Source organism: Pongo pygmaeus, chromosome 5 (genome assembly GCF_028885625.2).
Source record: "Pongo pygmaeus isolate AG05252 chromosome 5, NHGRI_mPonPyg2-v2.0_pri, whole genome shotgun sequence".
NCBI classification, from domain to species: domain Eukaryota; kingdom Metazoa; phylum Chordata; class Mammalia; order Primates; family Hominidae; genus Pongo; species Pongo pygmaeus.
The window spans coordinates 70,077,350-70,102,290 of NC_072378.2; the positions used below are offsets into that span (position 1 = coordinate 70,077,350).

General features: G+C 39.9%; 1 protein-coding gene across 4 annotated transcripts in view; it reads left to right on the forward strand.

Annotated features, from left to right (window-relative positions):
- Positions 1-24,941, forward strand: part of SMAP1 (small ArfGAP 1) — a 196,531-nt gene that overhangs the window by 51,162 nt on the left and 120,428 nt on the right. For all 4 annotated transcript variants that reach the window (XM_054492384.2, XM_054492385.2, XM_054492388.2 and 1 more), the window contains exon 2: positions 23,847-23,980. In XM_054492384.2, the coding sequence (XP_054348359.1) occupies positions 23,847-23,980 (134 nt within the window). The remainder of the gene's footprint in view (positions 1-23,846; positions 23,981-24,941) is intronic.

The window sequence follows — 24,941 nt, forward strand, 5'->3', positions numbered from 1 at the left end:
ACTATGGGAGGCCAAGGAGGGCGAATCACAAGGTCAGGAGTTGGAGACCAGCCTGGCCAACATGATCCAACCCCATCTCTACTAAAAATACAAACAATTAGCTGGGCGTGGTGGCGGGCACCTGTAATTCCAGCTACTTGGGAGGCTGAGGCAGGAAAATCCCCTGAACCGGGAAGCAGAGGTTGCAGTGAGCTGAGATTGTACCACTTCACTCCAGCCTGGGCGACAGTGTAAGACTCCATCTCAAAAAAAAAAAAAAGTATTGCTTGGAGAAGGGATGAAGACTAGAGATATGCCACATTTTCTTATTTTAAAAAGTCCTTTCTTGTTTTTCTCGTCTTGACAAGTATCTAATAATTAATGTGTATTTTTAATGTGTGATTTCTCCTTAAAACAATTATTAAAAACATTTAAAAAACTATTTTATAACATATATAATCAGTGGAATTGCATGACTAAGGAAATGTAGATTTTTGGAGTTGAAGTTTTGATATCTTATGGATTCTTTAGCAGTAGCAGGTGAAATTAGCAAGGAAAAGTATGGGATACAGAGAAAAGTACTTGTTCTATGAAAAATGATTTGTAGTTATAGAGTGCTTTCATTATATGTATTTTGTCGTTTGGTATTCATAGCAGTTACCTGAATGTAGTAGATGGTGGTGTTTGTATTTTCGAATGAAGAAACCGATCTTCATAGTGTGGATACAGGGATACTTTTTAAAAAAATTCTTTCTATTATTATTGTCGTTGAATGGTTATACACAAGTATTTTCATTTTTTATTCATTTTTACAAATGGAAGCAAGAATGAAGGAAATTATTAATACAGTACTCTCTTCCACCCTTGAATGTCCCATCCAGATTCAAATGGTAACATTTTACCACATTTATTCTCTTTGTCCTTTATATATGTGTACAAACACACACATTTACCCCCCTGAACTTACAGCCAAAATGTTCCTATATCCCTGAATATTTCAGCGTTTGTGTCCTGTATTAGTCGGTTTTCATGCTGCTGTTAAAGACATACCCGAGACTGGGAAGAAAAAGAGGTTTAACTGGACTTAGAGTTCATATGGTCGGGAAGGCCTTAGAATCATGGTGGGAAGCAAAAGGCACTTACATGGCGGCAGCAAGAGAAAATGAGGAAGAAGCAAAAGTGGAAACCCCTCATAAACCCATCAGATCTCATGAGACTTACTAACTATAATGAGAATAGCATGGGAAAGACTAGTCCTCATGATTCAATTACCTTGCCCTGGGTCCCTCCTACAACACATGGGAATTTTGGCAGATACAATTCAAGTTGAGATTTAGATGGGGATGCAGCCAAACCATATCATTCTGCCCCTGGCCACTCCCAAATTGTATGTCCTCACATTTCAAGACTAATCATGCCTTCCCAACAGTCCCCCAGAGTCGTAACTCATTTCAACATTAACCAAAAACTCCACACTCCAAATTCTCATCTGAGACAAGGCAAGTCCCTTCTGCCTATAAGCATGTAAAGTAAAATCAAAAGCAAGGTAGTTACTTCCCAGATACAGTGGGGGTACGGGTATTGGGTAAATATAGCCATTCCAAATGGGAGAAATTGGCCAAAACAAAGGGGTTACAGGGCCCATACAAGTCCGAAATCCAGCAGGGCAGTCAAATTTTAAGGCTCCAAAATGATCTCCATGACTGCAGGTCATGCATTGAGGTTAAGCTGATTCAAGAGGTGGGTTCCCATGGTCTTGGGCAGCTCTGCCCCTATGGTTTTGCAGGGTACAGCCTCCTTCCCGGCTGTTTTCATGGGCTGGTGTTTAGCGTCTGTGGCTTTTCTGGGCACATAGCGCAGACTGTTAGTGGATCTACCATTCTGGGATCTGGAGGATGGTGGCCCTCTTCTGACAGCTCCACTAGGTGGTGCCCCAGTAGGGACTCTGTGTGGGGGCTCTGACCCCACATTTCCCTACCACAATGCCCTAGCAGAGGTTCTCCATGAGGACCCTGCCCCTGCAGCAAACTTGTGCCTGGGCATCCAGGCGTTTCCATACATCTTCTAAAATCTAGGAGGAGGTTTCCAAACCTCAGTTCTTGACATCTGTTTCCCTGCAGGCTTAACACCACATGGAAGCTGCCAAGGTTTGGGGCTTCCACCCTCTGAAGCCATTGGCCCCTTTCAGCCACGGCTGGAGCGGAGAGGCTGGGACACAGGGCACCAAGTCCCTAGGCTGCACACAGCATGGGGACCCTGGGCCTGGCCCATGAAACCACTTTTTCCTCCTGGGCCTCCGCACCTGTGATGGGAGGGGCTGCTGTGAAGGTCTCTGACATGGCCTGGAGACATTTTCCCCATGGTCATGGGGATTAATACCTTGATGTCTTATGGACTCTTAACAGTAGTAGGTGAAATTAGCAAGAAAAGTATGGGGTTAGAGAGAAAAGGACTTGTTCTATGAAAATGATTTGTAGGCTCCTTGCTACTTATGCAAATTAGGCTCCTTGCTACTTAAGCAAATTTCTGCAGCCAGCTTGAATTTCTCCTTAGAAAATGGGTTTTTCTTTTCTATCACATAGGCTGCAAAGTTTTTTCCAAACTTTTATGCTCTGCTTCCCTTATAAAACTGAATGCCTTTAACAGAACCCAAGTCACCTCTTGAATGCTTTGCTGCTTAGAAATTTTTTCTGCCAGATAACCCTAAATTGTCTTTCTCAAGTTCAAAGTTCCACAAACCTCTAGGGCAGGGGCAAAATGCCGCCGATCTCTATGCTAAAACATAACAAGAGTCACCTTACTCCAGTTCCCAACAAGTTCCTTATCTCCATCTGAGACCACCACAGCCTGGACCTTATTGTCTATATCGCTATCAGCATTTTGGGCAAAGCCATTCAACAAATCTCTAGGAGGTTCCAAACTTTCCCACATTTTCTTGTCTTCTGAGCCTTCCAAACTGTTCCAACCTCCGTCTGTTCCCCATTTCCAAAGTTGCTTCCACATTTTTGGGTATCTTTTCAGTAACGCTCCACTCTACTGGTACCAATTTACTGTATTAGTCTGTTTTCATGCTGCTGATAAAGACATAACTGAGCCTGGGAAGAAAAAGTGGTTTAATTGGACTTACAGTTCCACATGGCTGGGGAGGCCTCAGAATCATGGAATCATGGTGGGAAGTGAAAGGCACTTCTTACATGGCAGCAGCAAAAGAAAATGAGGAAGAAGCAAAAGTGGGAACCCCTGATAAACCCGTCAGATTTCATGAGACTTATTAACTATAACGAAAACAGCATGGGAAAGACCGGCCCCCATGATTCAATTACCTTGCCCTGGGTCCCTCCCACAACACATGGGAATTCTGGGAGACACAATTCAAGTTGAGATTTGGATGAGGACCCAGCCAAAGCATATCATCTCCTAATAGCAAAGACTTTACATGGTCACAGTACATTTATTAAAATCAGGAAATTATCATTGATATCTATAGAACTTACATTTCATCAATTGTCCCAATAATGTCAGGGGCAACAAATTTGTCAAGCTCTACAAGTACTAATGAAGGGCAGTGCCACATAAATAAAGCATACTGTTAGATTGGAATTAGAGCATTTGTAAAGAGGTTGCCTTCTGAGATAATTAATGGCCATCAGCCTCTGTTAATATATTTGCCTGCCCTATATCCCACAATTTGACTTTGAATTTTAGGGAGAGTAGGGAGTAGTAGAGAGCAAATTATTTTTGTTTTTGCCATTTGACCCTTTCCAGTGCCTGACAGAACAGTAGCGCATGCCCAGAACATCCTTTGGAGGAATTCTAGCATTGTTTTCCTCACTTAGCTTTAATCCTTTCTTTCTTGTCCTTCTTTCATACTTACTAAGCATGTGCTGAGCACTGAATTAAAATGATAGAACTATGTGTATGTACTGTGCATAGACCAGCTCTGTCAGGGAGACCCTAACCCAGTGGTGCTAGAGGAATTAAAGACACACACACAGAAATATAGCCTGTGGAGTGGGAAATCAGGGGACTCAACCTTCAGAGCTGAGAGCCCCAAACAGAGATTTATCCACATATTTATTGACAGCAAGCCAGTGATAAGCATTGTTTCTATAGATTATAGATTAACTAAAAGTATTCCTTATGGGAAACAAAGGGACGGGCTGAAACAAAGGGAAGGGCTCTGGCTAGTTATCTGCAGCAGGAACATGTCCTTAAGGCACAGATCGCTCATGCTATTTTTTGTGGTTTAAGAACGCCTTTAAGCGGTTTTCCACCCTGGGTGGGCCAGGTGTTCCTTGCCCTCATTCCGGTAAACCCACAACCTTCAGCATGGGTGTCATGGCCATCATGAACATGTCACAGTGCTGCAGAGATTTTGTTTATGGCCAGTTTTGGGGCCAGTTTATGGCCAGATTTGGGGGCCTATCCCTAGCAGTACCGATTGTGCTGTTTTATACTTAGGGAAAAGGTTGTTTGGGCAGCAACAGCTTAAAAACATTTCTGAGTAAACTTTTATTATATTTTATAGGGATGTAAAAGTGGCCCTTTATAGACTCTTTTGTTTGTTTGTTTGGACCCTTCTTGGTGTATCTTTTTATTTTTTAGAGATTGGGTCTTGTTATGTTGCTCAGGCTGGAGTGCAGTGGCTCCAGCACTGCAGCCTTGAATTCCTGGGCTCAAGCATCCCTTCTGCCTCAGCCTCCCAGGTAGCTGGGACTATAGGCACATGCCATTGCACCAGGCTTTCCTTGATATTTCTTAAACATACATTAAACATTTCTTAAGGAATACCTCAATGTGTACCTTAAACGTGAAGAAGCCATATCATTCTTCAAGGCCTTTGTGCTTATTGTTCCCTTTACCTTAATTACTCTTTCCCCAGATAGCTGCATGGTTTGTTTGCGTAACTCCGTCAGATCACTGGTCGAATAGAACTTTCCCTGACCAAATGATAACTACCTTTCCCTCCCCCTTTCTCACCTGTACTCCCTATCCATTTTCTCCATAAAATTCACCACACTGATACACTATTACTTTCACATGTTTGCTTATTGTATACTGCCTTCCATAGGAGTATAAGTTCCATGATGGCTGGAGTTTATCTGTTTAGTTTATTACTATATCCCCAGAGCCTTAACAGTGTGTTGATGTAGTAGACTCTCAGTAAATCTTTGTGAGGTGAATGCATGTGCTGCTATTCTGAGTTTGAATGTGACTGATTCTTTTTTTTCCTAAAAAAATAGCAATTCCGAGGGAATTATTTAAATACTACAACTTAGGTGCTGTCTTTCTTTTTTTTTATTAATGATTTTATTATTATTATTATTATTATTATTATACTTTAAGTTTTTGAACAGTGAGAACACATGGACACAGGAAGGGGAACATCACATTCTGGGGACTGTTGTGGGGTGGGGGGAGGGGGGAGGGATAGCATTAGGAGATATACCTAATGCTAAATGGCGAGTTAATGGGTGCAGCACACCAGTAGGTGCTGTCTTTCTGAGTAGGGGAGCTTTAAAATAATTTATTTTAGAACTTTTCTTTCAAAGGTTTTATTTTCTATTATGTTATTGGTTTGCTTGGTTCTACACAATTTTCTTACCAAATATACTGAAAAAAAAAAGATTGCAATGAGTTAAATATCAATTCTTTTGTTTTTTAATAAAATGAAAATGTTTTCTTATTATTTAATGTCAGTCTTGTTTCAGACAAATTTTAGAAGAATTAATTATGTCCATTTTTATGGGTAATGTTTGTACTTACTGGGGTATTTGAGGTTTTTTTTTTTTTTTTTTTTTAAATAGGAAATGTTCCTTTTTTTTTGAAACGGAATTTCAATTGTGTCACCCAGGCTGGAGTGCAGTGTTGTGATCTTGGCTCACTGCAACCCTTGCCTCCCGGGTTCAAGCAATTCTCCTGCCTCAGCCTCCCAAGTAGCTGGGACTACAGACGCCTGCCACACGCTCAGCTAATTTTTGTATTTTTAGTAGAGACAGGGCTTCATCATGTTGGCCAGGCTGGTCTTGAACTCCTGACCTCAGGTGATCCGCCTGCCTCGGCCTCCCAAAATGCTGGGATTACAGGCGTGAGCCACTGTGCCCGGTCAAGATAGGAAATTTTCTGTGAACTTATTTTTTTGAGTAATCACAATCACTTGCCTTCTATTAATGCTTCATTTTAGGAAATGATTAATTAAATAGTATGTGGAAACTTTCTTCCAATCAGCAACAGTATGTGGAAACTTTCTTCTAAACTCTTTCGAAGTTTATAAAGGTTTTGCAGGAACTCTAGTTGTAAAATGTTATACCTACATGTCATCTTTTAGCATTGCCGAGGCTTCTTTACAGGAAAACATGAACGTGACATAGATAACCACAGGTGACTAGGTCATAGCAAAATATGTTATTAGCTTTAAGATTACTTAAAAAGGAATATTTTAAGAACTTTTTTTCTTAATAAAATATTATATAATGAAATATATTTAATATTAAAAAACTCCCAGACATTCTATTGAGTGTATTTGCTAGGAGAAACCTTTTGGAAATGTAAAATAACTTTTGTCCGAATACTATTTATGAAACTTCTATTTAAACTTTTGGGTTGAAATGTGAAATCTTTTAAATATGATAGCATCTGAGTCAATGGCTTCTTAGCTGGCATTTCTATGTATTTGCTCAGACTCCATATCCTAAATTAACCAGTGTTTTTTTGTTTTTTTTTGAGACGGAGTCTCGCTCTGTCACCCAGGCTGGAGTGCAGTGGCGCGATCTCAGCTCACTGCAAGCTCCGCCTCCTGGGTTCACACTATTCTCCTGCCTCAGTCTCCCGAGTAGCTGGGACTACAGGCGCCCGCTACCACGCCCGGCTAATTTTTTGTATTTTTAGTAGAGACGGGGTTTCACCGTGTTAGCCAGGATGGTCTTGATCTCCTGACCTCATGATCTGCCTGCCTCGGCCTCCCAAAGTGCTGGGATTACAGGCATGAGGGAAAACACGTTTTTATGGCTTGTTTCCTGGTTTTCCTGGTAGTTCACAAACATACCCGACCCATAGTATAGCTGACCATGAGCAGTGAAGGGCTAGTCAGTGCTCTTGGGTAAAGAACAAAGGGCCTGTGGTATGGAAAGAGAAGGGTTTGTTCCTTGTTTCCTGCCTGATCCTGGATAATATTTTGACATATATAGTTTCTCTTTGAGATCTTTGAGTTTGGTGTGTGTCTCTTTCCCTGGGCATCCACTACTATGATGCTGCCTTAAGAATTAATGTTTACATCTCAGTTGATTTTGCCCTCCTCTTCTGTTCCTCCTTGGGCAAAATTCTCTACCCTTTGCAGTTTCCCTCTCCAACAAATCAAACCAAATTCAATTCTTACTTCTTTTAATCTTGGGTATTATGAGGAAACAAAGCAAACTTATAATAATTTTAGAAGGATTGATAGTTCTGGAGAGATGAATAGATAATTTGCATCTTTAAACCTATATCATTAGTCTCAACAGAATTGACTTGACATTTCGAAAAGGTGACAAAGTAGAGTAAAATCCCCCAGCCAGTATAAGGGAATTTCGTTTGGAATGATGGAATTACCATAGTAGGAGACACAGTATTCACAGTTGCATTTGGAGATTTGCCTCTGTCATGGTCTCAGCTGGCTCTCCATTTTTTCTTTATGTTTTGAGCCTAATTTCTCAATCTTTAAAATGGAGTGGTAATATTACCTACTTTGCATATTTGTTAGGATTAAACCAGACAGTGTATTTGGAAATATGATGAATAATGTCTTACTTATTTAGTAAGATGGTAGTTTCCTCTGAAAATACTCCCTTAGCAGTTTTGGCAGCAGTAACCCAGATGGCTCAAGGTCTTAGCTATCCTTTGTAAGCTAGAGACTGCTTAAATTTTTATACCAGACATTGTGCTGGGTACAGAACATACAGAGATCAATAAAATGAAGTCACTATTCTCAAAGAGATCACTGTTTCTCAGAAAAGACAGATAAAACAATTAACTGTAAATCATTGTGATAAATGTTATTTTAAAAGTGCCAGGAATTGAACTCAGCTCTGCACCAAGCAGACCTAATAGACATCTGCAGAACTCTCCACCCCAAATCAACAGAATATACATTTTTTTCAGCACCACACCACACCTATTCCAAAATTGACCACATACTTGGAAGTAAAGCTCTCCTCAGCAAATGTAAAAGAACAGAAATTATAACAAACTATCTCTCAGATCACAGTGCAATCAAGCTAGAACTCAGGATTAAGAATCTCACTCAAAACCGCTCAACTACATGGAAGCTGCACAACCTGCTCCTGAATGACTACTGGGTACATAACGAAATGAAGGCAGAAATAAAGATGTTCTTTGAAACCAACGAGAACCAAGACACAATATACCGGAATCTCTGGGACACATTCAAAACAGTGTGGAGAGGGAAATTTATAGCACTAAATGCCCACAAGAGAAAGCAGGAAAGATCCAAGTTGACACCCTAACATCACAATGAAAAGAACTAGAAAAGCAAGAGCAAACACATTCAAAAGCTAGCAGAAGGCAAGAAATAACTAAAATCAGAGCAGAACTGAAGGAAATAGAGACACAAAAAACCCTTCAAAAAATTAATGAATCCAGGAGCTGGTTTTTTGAAAGGATCAACAAAATTGATAGACCGCTAGCAAGACTAATAAAGAAGAAAAGAGAGAAGAATCAAATAGATGCAACAAAAAATGATAAAGGGGATATCACCACCTATCCCACAGAAATACAAACTACCATCAGAGAATACTAAAAACACTTCTATGCAAATAAACTAGAAAATCTAGAAGAAATGGATAAATTCCTCGACACATACACCCTCCCAAGACTAAACCAGGAAGAAGTTGAATCTCTGAATAGACCAATAACAGGAGCTGAAATTGTGGCAATAATCAATAGCTTACCAACCAAAAAGATTCCAGGACCAGATGGATTCACAGCAGAATTCTACCAGAGGTACAAGGAGGAACTGGTACCATTCTGAAACTATACCAATCAATAGAAAAAGAGGGAATCCTCCCTAACTCATTTTATGAGGCCGGCATCATCCTGATATCAAAGCTGGGCAGAGACACGACCAAAAAAGAGAATTTTAGACCAATATCCTTGATGAACATTGATGCAAAAATCCTCAATAAAATACTGGCAAACCAAATCCAGCAGCACATCAAAAAGCTTATCCACCATGATGAAGTGGGCTTCATCCCTGGGATGCAAGGCTGGTTCAATATACACAAATCAATAAATGTAATCCAGCATATAAACAGAACCAAAGACAAAAACCACATGATTATCTCAATAGATGCAGAAAAGGCCTTTGACAAAATTCAACAACCCTTCATGCTAAAAACTCTCAATAAATTAGGTATTGATGGGACATATCTCAAAATAATAAGAGCTATCTATGACAAACCCACAGCCAATATCATACTGAATGGGCAAAAACTGGAAGCATTCCCTTTGAAAACTGGCACAAGACAGGGATGCCCTCTCTCACCACTCCTATTCAACATAGTGTTGGAAGTTCTGGCCAGGGCAATCAGGCAGGAGAAGGAAATAAAGGGTATTCAGTTAGGAAAAGAGGAAGTCAAATTGTCCCTGTTTGCAGATGACATGATTGTATATCTAGAAAACCTCATTGTCTCAGCCCAAAATCTCCTTAAGCTGATAAGCAACTTCAGCAAAGTCTCAGGATACAAAATCAATGTACAAAAATCACAAGCATTCTTATACACCAACAACAGACAAACAGAGAGCCAAATCATGAGTGAACTCCCATTCACAATTGCTTCAAAGAGAATAAAATACCTAGGAATCTAACTTACAAGGGACGTGAAGGACCTCTTCAAGGAGAACTACAAACCACTGCTCAAGGAAATAAAAGAGGATACAAACAAATGGAAGAACATTCCAAGCTCATGGGTAGGAAGAATCAATATCATGAAAATGGTCATACTGCCCAAGGTAATTTACAGATTCAATGCTATCCCCATCAAGCTACCAATGACTTTCTTCACAGAATTGGAAAACGCTACTTTAAAGTTCATACGGAACCAAAAAAGAGCCCGCATCGCCAAGTCAATCCTAGGCCAAAAGAACAAAGCTGGAGGCATCATGCTACCTGACTTCAAACTATACTACAAGGCTACAGTAACCAAAACAGCATGGTACTGGTACCAAAACAGAGATATAGATCAATGGAACAAAACAGAGCACTCAGAAATAATGCCGCCTATCTATAACTATCCAATCTTTGACAAACCTGACAAAACAAGCAATGGGGAAAGGATTCCCTATTTAATAAAAGGTGCTGGGAAAACTGGCTAGCCATATGTAGAAAGCTGAAACTGGATCCCTTCCTTACACCTTATACAAAAATCAATTCAAGGTGGATTAAAGACTTAAATGTTAGACCTAAAACCATAAAAACCCTGGAAGAAAACCTAGGCAATACCATTCAGGACATGGGAATGGGCAAGGACTTCATGACTAAAACACCAAAAGCAATGGCAACAAAAGCCAAAATTGACAAATGGGATCTAATTAAACTAAAGAGCTTCTGCACAGCAAAAGAAACTACCATCAGAGTGAACAGGCAACCTACAGAATGGGAGAACATTTTCACAACCTACCCATCTGACAAAGGGCTAATATCCAGAATCTACAATGAACTCAAACAAATTTACAAGAAAAAAACAAACAACCCCATCAAAAAGTGGGCGAAGGACATGAACAGACACTTCTTGAAAGAAGACATTTATGCAGCCAGAAAACACATGAAAAAATGCTCACCATCACTGGCCATCAGAGAAATGCAAATCAAAACAATGAGATACCATCTCACACCAGTTAGAATGGCAATCATTAAAAAGTCAGGAAACAACAGGTGCTGGAGAGGATGTGGAGAAATAGGAACATCCTATTTCCTATTGGAAATAGGAACCAAACACTGCATATTCTCACTCATAGGTGGGAATTGAAAAATGAGAACACATGGACACAGGAAGGGGAACATCACACTCTGGGGACTGCTGTGGGGTGGGAGGATGGGGGAGGGACAGCTTTAGGAGATATACCTAATGCTAAATGAGGAGTTAATGGGTGCAGCACACCAGCATGGCACATGTATACATATGTAACTTACCTGCCCATTGTGCACATGTACCCTAAAACTTAAAGTATAGTAATAATAAAATAAAATTTAAATTTAAAAAAGAAAAAAAAAAGAAAAAGACAACCAGCCCAATAGCAAATAAGCAAAAAGATATGAATGAATAATTCACAGAAGAAATTTATGGCCAATAAGCATGAAAATATGCACAGTCTCACTGGTAATTAGCGAAACTGCTCTTTAACTCTACAGTTACTTCCATTTTGCACCCAACATTCTGGAAAAAAAAATTTTTAACTACTAATTGTTGGCAAGAAGGGGAAACAAGACTGCTTCAAAAAGGGTTGCATCAACATGGCTAAATCTCAAATATAACACTGACATTAAAAAAGGTTACAGATGAATATATACAGTGTGAAACCATTTACATAAGTTGAAAAATATGTAAAATAATAGCATACTGCATATTAATTAAATGTATGTACAAATTTCATGAAATTGAGGCAGGTAACTGGTGGTAAGGAAAGAGGATGTGATCAGGGAAAAGTTCACTGTGGGCTTGGAGAGCAACAGTAGCACTGAATTGCTAAGCTGTATTGCAAGAATACAAACTTTTGTTTCAGTAACATATAATATGCATATATGAACTGAGGTGTGCTACAAAATGTTAGTTCTTCAGTTCATGGTCAAAAAGTTCTGAAAAACACTGCCAAAAAACTCACATATGAATACAAGAATACAAGTCTTAGCTGTACAATTCTTCATACCTTTGAATATATTCTTTCATAATAATTTTAAAAATTGCTTAAGATTTTTTCACATATTGCTTGTAAAATTAATAAAGTCAAAATGGAAAAATAAAAGCAATATCTGGAAAATATGCCAAATATTCAGAATCATATTCCTAACAGACTTCTATAAATTAGTTGATTATGAAAAATGTACATATATAGTAAGAGATATCAATAAAAATCAAGTAGCTGGACACAGTGGCTCATGCCTGTAATCCCAGCACTTTGGGAGGCCAAGGCAGGTGGATCACTTGAGGTCAGGAGTTTGAGAACAGCCTGGCCAACATGGTGAAATCCGGTCTCTACTAAAAATACAAAAATTAGCCAGGCATGGTGGCAGGTGCCTGTAATCCCAGCTACTCAGGAGGCTGAGGCAAGAGAATCACTCGAACCTCAGAGGCAGAGATTGCAGTGAGTCGAGATCCTGCCACTGTACTCCAGCCTGGGTGACAGAGAGAGACTCTATATCAAAAAATTAAAAATAAAAAATAAAGCTTTTTTTAAACATAGCCTTCTAAGTACATGCTGTTTATCTAAAGGTGACGCTGCTCTACACAACAACATTAAAGCTAGTAATTACAATATAGTAAAACTAAAAATAATGCCCCCCCAAATTCCTTAATTACACAGGAGGAAGATTATGCACATGCAACTTATCCCCAAATATCCTGCTTTTAAATTTGAGAAATTACATCTATAAACTGGCAAACATACATCTGGGACATCTATGACAACTCTAGATAGAGCTGCCTCCCCCAGTTACTTTCCACTCTGTCTCATCACTTCTAACACAACAATTTACAACATATCTATCTGTTTTGAACCTTACACATTAAGGTAAATAGTTACAGAGTAATAGCTGGAGGGTTTAATTATTTTTAGCAAGTAAGTCTCAAACTAAGAAAGGTTAAACAGATAGGCAGTGGGCCGGAAACTGGCTCACACCTGTAATCCCTACACTTCAGGAAGCCAAGGTGGGAGGATAACTTGAGGCCAGGAGTTTTGAGACCAGCCTGGGTAACACAGTGAAACCACAGTGGTCTCTAATAAAAATTAAAAACTACACACCACACGTAGTTGTGAGTGCCTGCAGGTCTAACTACTTGGGAGGCTGAGGCAGAAGGATCGCTTGAGCCCAGGAGTTCAAAGGCCCTTTGAGCTATGATGGTACCACTGCACTCTAGTCAGAAAAAAAAGGCAAGTCGGGGGGAGAAGGGAGAGAGAAGGGAAGCAGAAATGCACAGTGAATTCTAGATCAGTGTCTCTCAAACCCTAATGTGCATGCACATCAACTGGAAATATCATGAAAATGAAGACTCTTAATTCTGTGACCCCCAGAGTAGCTCCTAAGGTTCTGCATCCTAACAAGTTCCCAGTGATGCCCATGTTGCCATCCACAGATGACATTTTGAAGAGCAAGGTTCTAGAGCATTCTCCACAATCTTTAACTCAAGCATTCAACACACTTCCTGATTTGCTTTCATATAACTAACGTAATTAAGGGACTGATAAATGTGGCAGCAGTAAGAATGGCAACAAACAAATATGAAATCACCAGGAAGAACTGACAGGGCTTACTCATAGAAAATATAGTGGCAAAGGAGAAGGTAGAGGCCAAAATGCAAGTTCTGCACCTAGGATATAAAGCATGAGGGTCCTCGTGGAGTCAGAAAACTGCAGGAGATCCATTGAATGCTTTAAATGATAGTGATACACCAAGATGAAAATGTCTGGCAGGCGATTTAGGATATAGGACTAAAGTTCAAACTGGATACACACACACACACACACACACACACACACACACACACACACACACACACACACACACACACACACACACACACACACACACACACACACACACACACACACACACACACACACACACACACACACACACACACACACACACACACCTTCTTTTTTTTTTTTTTTTTTGAGACGGAGTCTCGCTCTGTCGCCCAGGCTGGAGTGCAGTGGCTTGATCTCGGCTCACTGCAAGCTCCACCTCCCGGGTTCATGCCATTCTCCTGCCTCAGCCTCCCAAGTAGCTGGGACTACAGGCGCCCGCCACTTCACCCAGCTAATTTTTTGTATTTTTAGTAGAGACAGGGTTTCACCATGTTAGCCAGGATGGTCTTGATCTCCTGACCTCATGATCCGCCTGCCTCGGCCTCCCAAAGTGCTGGGATTACAGGCATGAGCCACCACGCCCAGCCTCACACCTTCTTTTAAGATGAGAGTTGCAGTACCAAGAACAAAAAGAGCAAAAAAGGACAGTACTAAATCTTAGGGAGAAAATGAAAGGCAGTAAAAGTAGAGAATGAGGTCGTTTCAAAGAAAAGCTGTTTTCAAAAACAGGGAAAAAAAAAGATGTTCAATAGTATCAAATGTTCCAAAGAAGTCAAGAGTAATTGGGCTAAGAAAGAACATCTGGATGCGGTAACTGAGGCTGAAAAGTATTAGGTAACCTCAGAGATTAGGCAGAGCAAAAGGGAGGGAGCTCATCCACTCTGAATTCATTATCAGAATAAGAGGGAGAAAGATAATTCACCCAATCTGAATTCCATTACCAGTTTACACTCTCGCACCATTTCAGTTTCCAACTCCAAACCTTTAACAGTTTCCGGTTTTCCTCTCTATTAGATTATAGGAAATATTTATCTCCTGTAAATGCCTACACTCATAACAGCATATGACATAGAATGTGCCACAATAGGCATCTACTCTTTTTTTCATTTGTAATTAGTTCTGTCTCCTAAAGTAGATGGTAAAGTTCTCACTAGGAAGGCTCGTATATAACCTTCTGTATCACCTACAGTAAGGGAATCGACTGTATAATTTAAAAAATCTGCTAGATCTGATGACTCAATCAAATACTCAAATGTTTTGATTCCTGGAACAATTGATCTACTATTTTTAAAAATGGAAATAAATCTGAAAACTATGGCAAAAATCACTATCTTTAATATCAATTTTCCCATTCTTCCTTTAAGTAATAAAGGCTTCTGAATTTTACCTAGAAATGTGGCTGTCCTGATAGGAAGACTACATTTCTCAGCCTCTCCTGTAGAATGTAAACAGAAATGATATATTTTGCCATTAACCACAGTGGGCCTGTGTTCCCCTGGCCTCTTCTCCTTTTCCATTTGCTGGGAGACAATAAGGAATGAACCTGCAACCTTGGATCCAATTAGAAAAGCCCCATGGTGAAGATGACAGAACTACTCTACCCATACTGGACAGTTCATGTCCAGACCAATGTGAAGGAGAAATAAACTTCTATCCTGTTTAAGCCACTTTTTTTTTTCTTTGAGACAGGGTCTCACTCTACTGCCCAGGCTGGAGTGCAGTGGTGAAGATCTTGGCTCACTGAAATCTCTGCCTCCCAGGCTCAAGTGATCCTCCCACGTCAGCCTCACAAGTAGCTACAACTACAGGCACATACCACCACGCCCAGGTAATTTTTGTATTTTTTATAGAGACAGGGTTGCACCATGGTGTCCAGGCTGGTCTCAAACTTCTGGGCTCAAACATTCCACCTGCCTCAGCCTCTCAAACTGTTGGGATTACAGGTATGAGCCACACTGCACTCGGTCAGTGTGAATTACATTTGAATGTTGGTAGCAGCAAACAACACACAAGAGATTTAGCAATCCCTGATTTTAGAGCCCAAATTCTAAGAGGGGTTAAAGAATAATAAAAGACTTTTTCATCAAACCTGAGTTTTCTAGATCCAATTTAAATCACCAGTTATCTGTTATGTGTCTATTTTGACCAAAGTATTAAACGAAGATGACAAAACACAAATCCTGCCTTCAAGGAGCTTGAACTCTAATAATCATATAATGGTTATAGTAATAAGTACAAATGACAGAGGAACATAGAAGAGGTAAAAATGAATGTCAGCCAACAATATTAATGCAGGCTTTGTAGAGACAGTGGCATTTGATGTGATTATTATGTGGGTTGGGCGCAGTGGCTCACGCCTGTAATCCCAGCACTTTAGGAGGCTTAGGTGGGCAGGTAACTTAAGGCCAGGAATTCAAGACCAGCCTGGCCAACATGGCAAAACTCCATCTCTACTAAAAACACAAAAATTAGCTGGGCATGTTGGTACGTGCCTGTAGTCCCACCTACTCAGGAGGCTGAGGTGTGAGAATCACTTGAACCCTGGAAGGCAGAGGTTGCAGTGAGCCGAGACCCTGCCAATTCACTCCAGCCTGGGTGACAGAAGGAGGCACTGTCTTTAAAAAAAAACAAAAAACAAAAAAAGACCTCAAGTTACACAGCAGGTAAAGTCTGGACAGGGTAAAGAACAAGGTACATTCTTGGTAAAATGAACAGTGCCCTCCCATCTTGAAGAGTTCCAGCTATACTGTAATATATAGCCAAAAAATATAACATTGCAGTACCTGATGACTGCTAAGCTTTTTATTTAAATGCTAATTTAAATTTTGACATACACACACACACACATATACACACACACACCCCTAAAATTTGTATAATATTATATGACTACTAACTTTCAGATAAAAATGAGAGTTTTTTTTATTTTATTATACTTTAGGTTTTATGGTAAATGTGCACAATGTGCAGGTTAGTTACATATGTATACATGTGCCATGCTGGTGCGCTTCACCCACTAACTCGTCATCTAGCATTAGGTATATCTCCCAATGCTATCCCTCCCCCCTCCCCCCACCCCACAACAGTCCCCGAAGTGTGATGTTCCCCTTCCTGTGTCCGTGTGTTCTCATTGTTCAGTTCCCACCTATGAGTGAGAATATGTGGTGTTTGGTTTTTTGTTCTTGTGATAGTTTACTGAGAATGATGATTTCCAATTTCATCCATGTCATTTTGCCTTTGTAAAAATGACAGTTTTAAGGTATGGAAACCCTGCAGAAAGTGGAAAAATTAGGTTGACTGATAAATCACTATTAAGTATAAATAATGTAAAAGACATTACATGTCTAAAAAATGAACAGGAATTTTCTTGAGATCTCAATACACTTGCCTTGTAGCTTTCACATGATTTGAAAAGTAAGATAAAACTGTGTGCTTTTCTGAGAAGAAATTTCTCTTCAGTTTCTGATTACCATGATGAACTAGCAAACAGAAAAGCTTTCTTAAACATTTTTTACAAAGAAAAGATGAGGAACAAAGAATTTAATGCTAACGGTAATTTTCTTTTAAGACTTATTCTATAAAGCCTTCTCCAATGCCCCAAGAGCACTTTAATTTTATTTTATTTTATTTTATTTATTATTATTATACTTTAGGTTTTAGGGTACATATGCGCAATGTGCAGGTTAGTTACATATGTATACATGTGCCATGCTGGTGCACTGCACCCACTAACTCGTCATCTAGCATTAAGTATATCTCCCATTGCTATCTCTCCCCCCTGCCCCCACCCCACAACAGTCCCCAGAGTGTGATGTTCCCCTTCCTGTGTCCATGTGTTCTCATTGTTCAGTTCCCACCTATGAGTGAGAACATGCGGTGTTTGGTTTTTTGTTCTTGCAATAGTTTACTGAAAATGATGATTTCCAATTTCATCCATGTCCGTATAAAGGACATGAACTCTTCATTTTTTATGGCTGCATAGTATTCCATGGTGTCTATGTGCCACATTTTCTTAATCCAGTCTATCATTGTTGGACATTTGGGTAGGTTCCAAGTCTTTGCTGTTGTGAATAATGCCGCAATAAACATACGTGTGCATGTGTCTTTATAGCAGCATGATTTATACTCCTTTGGGAATATACCCAGTAATGGGATGGCTGGGTTGAATGGTATTTCTAGTTCTAGATCCCTGAGGAATCGCCACACTGACTTCCACAATGGTTGAACTAGTTTACAGTCCCACCAACAGTGTCAAAGTGTTCCTATTTCTCCACATCCTCTCCAGCACCTGTTGTTTCCTGACTTTTTAATGATTGCCATTCTAACTGGTGTGAGATGGTATCTCATTATGGTTTTGATTTGCATTTCTCTGATGGCCAGTAATGGTGAGCATTTTTTCATGTGTTTTTTGGCTGCATAAATGTCTTCTTTTGAGAAGTGTCTGTTCATGTCCTTCGCCCACTTTTTGATGGGGTTGTTTTTTTCTTGTAAATTTGTTTGAGTTCATTGTAGATTCTAGATATTAGCCCTTTGTCAGATGAGTAGGTTGCGAAAATTTTCTCCCATTCTGTAGGTTGCCTGTTCACTCTGATGGTAGTTTCTTTTGCTGTGCAGAAGCTCTTGAGTTTAATTAGACCCCATTTGTCAATTCTGGCTTTTGTTGCCATTGCTTTTGGTGTTTTAGACATGAAGTCCTTGCCCATGCCTATGTCCTGAATGGTAATGCCTAGGTTTTCTTCTAGGGTTTTTATGGTTTTAGGTCTAACATTTAAGTCTTTAATCCATCTTGAATTGATTTTTGTATAAGGTGTAAGGAAGGGATCCCGTTTCAGCTTTCTACATATGGCTAGCCAGTTTTCCCAGCACCTTTTATTAAATAGGGAATCCTTTCCCCATTGCTTGTTTTTCTCAGGTTTGTCAAAGATCAGATAGTTGTAGATATGTGGCATTATTTCTGAGGGCTCTGTTCTGTTCCATTGATCTATATCTCTGTTTTGGTACCAGTACCATGCTGTTTTGGTTACTGTAGCCTTGTAGTATAGTTTGAAGTCAGGTAGCGTGATGCCTCCAACTTTGTTCTTTTGGCTTAGGACTGACTTGGCGATGCGGGCTCTTTTTTGGTTCCATATGAATTTTAAAGTAGTTTTTTCCAATTCTGTGAAGAAAGTCATTGGTAGCTTGATGGGGATGGCATTGAATCTGTAAATTACCTTGGGCAGTATGGCCATTTTCACGATATTGATTCTTCCTACCCATGAGCATGGAATGTTCTTTCATTTGTTTGTATCCTCTTTTATTTCATTGAGCAGTGGTTTGTAGTTCTCCTTGAAGAGGTCCTTCACGTCCCTTGTAAGTTGGATTCCTAGGTATTTTATTCTCTTTGAAGCAATTGTGAATGGGAGTTCACTCATGATTTGGCTCTCTGCTTGTCTGTTGTTGGTGTATAAGAATGCTTGTGATTTTTGCACACTGATTTTGTATCCTGAGACTTTGCTGAAGTTGCTAATCAGCTTAAGGAGATTTTGGGCTGAGACAATGGGGTTTTCTAGATATACAATCATGTCATCTGCAAACAGGGACAATTTTGACTTCCTCTTTTCCTAATTGAATACCCATTATTTCCTTCTCCTGCCTGATTGCCCTGGCCAGAACTTCCAACACTATATTGAATAGGAGTGGTGAGAGAGGGCATCCCTGTCTTATGCCAGTTTTCAAAGGGAATGTTTCCAGTTTTTGCCCATTCAGTATGATATTGGCTGTGGGTTTGTCATAGATAGCTCTTATTATTTTGAGATACGTTCCATCAATACCTAATTTATTGAGAGTTTTTAGCATGAAGGGTTGTTGAATTTTGTCAAGGGCCTTTTCTGCATCTATTGAGATAATCATGTGGTTTTTGTCTTTGGTTCTGTTTATATGCTGGAGTACATTTATTAATTTGCATATATTGAACCAGCCTTGCATCCCAGGGATGAAGCCCACTTCATCATGGTGGATAAGCTTTTTGATGTGCTGCTGGATTCTGTTTGCCAGTATTTTATTGAGGATTTTTGCATCGATGTTCATCAAGGATATTGGTCTAAAATTCTCTTTTTTGGTCGTGTCTCTGCCCGGCTTTGGTATCAGGATGATGCTGGCCTCATAAAATGAGTTAGGGAGGATTCCCTCTTTTTCTATTGATTGGAATAGTTTCAGAAGGAATCGTACCAGTTCCTCCTTGTACCTCTGGTAGAATTCGGCTGTGAATCCATCTGGTCCTGGAATCTTTTTGGTTGGTAAGCTATTGATTATTGCCACAATTTCAGCTCCTGTTATTGGTCTATTCAGAGATTCAACTTCTTCCTGGTTTAGTCTTGGGAGGGTGTATGTGTCGAGGAATTTATCCATTTCTTCTAGATTTTCTAGTTTATTTGCATAGAAGTGTTTTTAGTATTCTCTGATGGTAGTTTGTATTTCTGTGGGATCGGTGGTGATATCCCCTTTATCATTTTTTGTTGCATCTATTTGATTCTTCTCTCTTTTCTTCTTTATTAGTCTTGCTAGCGGTCTATCAATTTTGTTGATCCTTTCAAAAAACCAGCTCCTGGATTCATTAATTTTTTGAAGGGTTTTTTGTTTCTCTATTTCCTTCAGTTCTGCTCTGATTTTAGTTATTTCTTGCCTTCTGCTAGCTTTTGAATGTGTTTGCTCTTGCTTTTCTAGTTCTTTTCATTGTGATGTTAGGGTGTCAACTTGGATCTTTCCTGCTTTCTCTTGTGGGCATTTAGTGCTATAAATTTCCCTCTCCACACTGTTTTGAATGTGTCTCAGAGATTCTGGTATGTTGTGTCTTGGTTCTCGTTGGTTTCAAAGAACATCTTTATTTCTGCCTTCATTTCGTTATGTACCCATTAGTCATTCAGGAACAGGTTGTTCAGTTTCCATGTAGTTGAGCGGTTTTGAGTGAGTTTCTTAGTCCTGTGTTCTAGTTTGATTGCACTGTGGTCTGAGAGTTTGTTATAATTTCTGTTCTTTTACATTTGCTGAGGAGAGCTTTACTTCCAAGTATGTGGTCAATTTTGGAATAGGTGTGGTGTGGTGCTGAAAAGAATGTATATTCTGTTGATTTGGGGTGGAGAGTTCTGTAGATGTCTATTAGGTCTGCTTGGTGCAGAGCTGAGTTCAATTCCTGGGTATCCTTGTGAACTTTCTGTCTCATTGATCTGTCTAATGTTGACAGTGGGGTGTTAAAGTCTCCCATTATTATTGTGTGGGAGTCTAAGTCTCTCTGTAGGTCACTCAGGACTTGCTTTATGAATCTGGGTGCTCCTGTATTGGGTGCATATATATTTAGGATAGTTAGCTCTTCTTGTTGAATTGATCCCTTTACCATTATGTAATCGTCTTCTTTGTCTCTTTTGATCTTTGTTGGTTTAAAGTCTGTTTTATCAGAGACTGGGATTGCAACCCCTGCCTTCTTTTGTTTTCCATTTGCTTGGTAGACCTTCCTCCATCCCTTTATGTTGAGCCTATGTGTGTCTCTGCACGTGAGATGGGTTTCCTGAACACAGCACACTGATGGGTCTTGACTCTTTATCCAGTTTGCCAGTCTGTGTCTTTTAATTGGAGCATTTAGTCCATTTACATTTAAAGTTAATATTGTTATGTGTGAATCTGATCCTGTCATTATGATGTTAGCTGGTTATTTTGCTCGTTAGTTGATGCAGTTTCTTCCTAGCCTCGATGGTCTTTACAATTTGGCATGTTTTTGCAGTGGCTGGTACTGGTTGTTCCTTTCCATGTTTAGTGCTTCCTTCAGGAGCTCTTCTAGGGCAGGCCTGGTGGTGACAAAATCTCTCAGCATTTGCTTGTCTGTAAGGGATTTTATTTCTTCTTCACTTATGAAGCTTAGTTTGGCTGGATATGAAATTCTGGGTTGAAAATTCTTTTCTTGAAGAATGTTGAATATTGGCCCCCACTCTCTTCTGGCTTGTAGAGTTTCTGCCGAGAGATCCGCTGTTAGTCTGATGGGCTTCCCTTTGTGGGTAACCCGACCTTTCTCTCTGGCTGCCCTTAACATTTTTTCCTTCATTTCAACTTTGGTGAATCTGACAATGATGTGTCTTGGAGTTGCTCTTCTCGAGGAGTATCTTTGTGGCGTTCTCTGTATTTCCTGAATCTGAATGTTGGCCTGCCTTGCTAGATTGGGGAAGTTCTCCTGGATAATATCCTGCTGAGTGTTTTCCAACTTGGTTCCATTCTCCCCGTCACTTTCAGGTACACCAATCAAAAGACGTAGATTTGGTCTTTTCACATAGTCCCATATTTCTTGGAGGCTTTGTTTGTTTCTTTTTATTCTTTTTTCTCTAAACTTCCTTTCTCGCTTCATTTCATTCATTTCATCTTCCATCACTGATACCCTTTCTTCCAGTTGATCGCATTGGCTCCAGAGGCTTCTGCATTCTTCCTGTAGTTCTCGAGCCTTGGATTTCAGCTCCATCAGCTCATTTAAGCACTTCTCTGTATTGGTTATTCTAGTTATACATTCGTCTAATTTTTTTCAAAGATTTCAACTTCTTTTCCTTTGGTTTGAGTTTCCTCCTGTAGCTCGGAGTAGTTTGATCATCTGAAGCCTTCTTCTCTCAACTAGTCAAAGTCATTCTCCGTCCAGCTTTGTTCCGTTGCTGGTGAGGAGCTGCGTTCCTTTGGAGCCTTCTTCTCTCAACTAGTCAAAGTCATTCTCCGTCCAGCTTTGTTCCGTTGCTGGTGAGGAGCTGCGTTCCTTTGGAGGAGGAGAGGTGCTCTGCTTTTTAGAGTTTCCAGTATTTGTGGTCTGTTTTTTCCCCATCTTTGTGGTTTTACGTACTTTTGGTCTTTGATGATGGTGATGTACAGATGGGTTTTTGGTGTGGATGTCCTTTCTGTTTGTTAGTTTTCCTTCTAACAGACAGGACCCTGAGCTGCAGATCTGTTGGAGTTTGCTAGAGGTCCACTCCAGACCCTGTTTGCCTGGGTACCAGCAGCGGTGTCTGCGGAAAGCGGATTTTCGTGAACCGCGAATGCTGATGTCTGATCCTTCCTCTGGAAGTTTTGTCTCAGAGGAGTACCCGGCTTTGTGAGGTGTCAGTCTGCCCATACTGGGGGGTGCCTCCCAGTTAGGCTGCTCTGGGGTGAGGGGTCAGGGACCCACTTGAGGAGGCCATCTGCCCGTTCTCAGATCTCCATCTGCGTGCTGGGAGAACCACTGCTCTCTTCAAAGCTGTCAGAGAGGAACATTTAAGTCTGAAGAGGTTACTGCTGTCTTTTTGTTTGTCTGTGCCCTGTCACCAGAGGTGGAGCCTACAGAGGCAGGCAGGCTTCCTTGAGCCGTGGTGGGCTCCACCCAGTTTGAGCTTCCTGGCTGCTTTGTTTACCTAAGCATGCCTGGGCAATGGCGGGCGCCCCTCCCCCGGCGTTGTTGCCGCCTTGCAGTTTGATCTCAGACTGCTGTGCTAGCAATCAGCGAGACTCCGTTGGGGTAGGACCCTCCACACCAGGTGCAGGATATAATCTCCTGGTGTGCTGTTTTTTAAGCCCGTTGGAAAAGCGCAGTATTAGGGTGGGAGTGACCCGATTTTCCAGGTGCCGTCTATCACCCCTTTCTTTGACTAGGAAAGGGAACTCCCAGACCCCTTGTGCTTCCCGAGTGAGGCAATGCCTCGCCCTGCTTCGGCTCGCACAGGGTGCACTGCACCCACTGTCCTGCGCCCACTGTCTTGCACTCCCTAGTGAGATGAACCTGGTACCTCAGATGTAAATGCAGAAATCACCTGTCTTCTGCATCGCTCACGCTGGGAGCTGTAGACCGGAGTTGTTCCTATTTGGCCATCTTGGCTCCAGGCCCTCCGGTTGTCTTTTTCTTATTAATTTCTACATTTAATTTTTGATATGTCTTTGATTTTTTGTTTGTTGTTAATCTTGTGCATATCTTATACATTTAATAAAGAAATTATTTTTACAGTACGGTATTACTATTCCTGATTCAAATATGCTAAGTGAAGAAGCTGTTTATATAAATTAGTTTTAAAATCTTAGAGTGGAGGGTAAGTTTCTAGGAAAGCAAAATGAGTAAAATCAATAAGGTTCTTGAAGATTGCCAAGACACATGTCTTCTTAGCAGACTGCTGCCAGTACCATTTGAAAATTTGAGCATGTGACTTCTCTAAGCTTCCATTACAATTATATAAAACCGAGAATGCTTCTAATATGCTGTTGTGTTTATTTTTGTTTTTAACATTTGCTTTTTTTTGTGGTTTCTTCTTCTAAATTAGGTCCTCGATGGGCTTCCTGGAATATTGGTGTGTTTATTTGCATCAGATGTGCTGGAATTCATAGAAATCTTGGGGTTCATATATCCAGGGTCAAATCAGTCAACCTAGACCAATGGACAGCAGAACAGATACAGGTAAACATTATATTACCAAGAAATTATTTAAAATATTTAAAATGATTTAAAAATATTTAACCCTTCTTGCATCTAAGGATTAACGCTGAAAAGCAGTTTTGTATGTTGAAATGACATATGCCACATATTAAATTGGAATATTTGAATTTTCATTTCACAGGTGTTTATTTCATTTTGTGTCTATAGTAAAGTCAGTTTTTAATCTATACTTTGTAAAATGTTGATTTTAAAGTGTTTTTAAAGTATTATTTCTTTTGTTGATAAAATTTGCCAGTATAATTCCATAGTTTTATTTTTTTATCAGTAGAGGGAGCCTGGGTAAAGATAAAGTAAAAAACCACCTGTAGCCTAAAAATGGACTTGAGTAATTTCCTTTCTGTTCTGAGGTGTTCTTAGTTTTCAGACAAGGCCCAGAAGTTGTAAGACAACCCAGTGAACAAATGTTCTTATGACCAACCTAAACTTATTTATGGGTGGTTTAACTCTGCTAGAGGTAGATTTGTAATTTTAAAAGTTTGCCGTTTTCCCAATGTGACAGTCTTCAATTCTCAAAATCTTACTTTTTATATTTAAGGTTGGCCACTATTGTAAAAATGATTACTTCTACTGGTCTTATTATGTAATTCACAGTGAAGTTACACCACTTATTTATGCCCCTTTGAAATTACTTTGAAGTCACTATGAAGTGCTAAATACATAAATATATGTGGTTGAGACTCAGTGATACATCTTAGAATCTTAACCCAATAGTTTACATGAATGGGGTGAAGTAGGGGTAGAAAAACAGAATGGAGATGTTCAGGCTGTAAAGTCAAGCATAATTTATTTGGTTCCATCTTAAATTAGTTTTTGAGCTTTTCGCTGGCTAGAGCATAAAGGGAAATGCAATCTTTTATGTATTTTCAAGATCCTTGAGGAGAAAACATACTAGTTATATCAAAGAAGCAGAGCTTTTTAAACA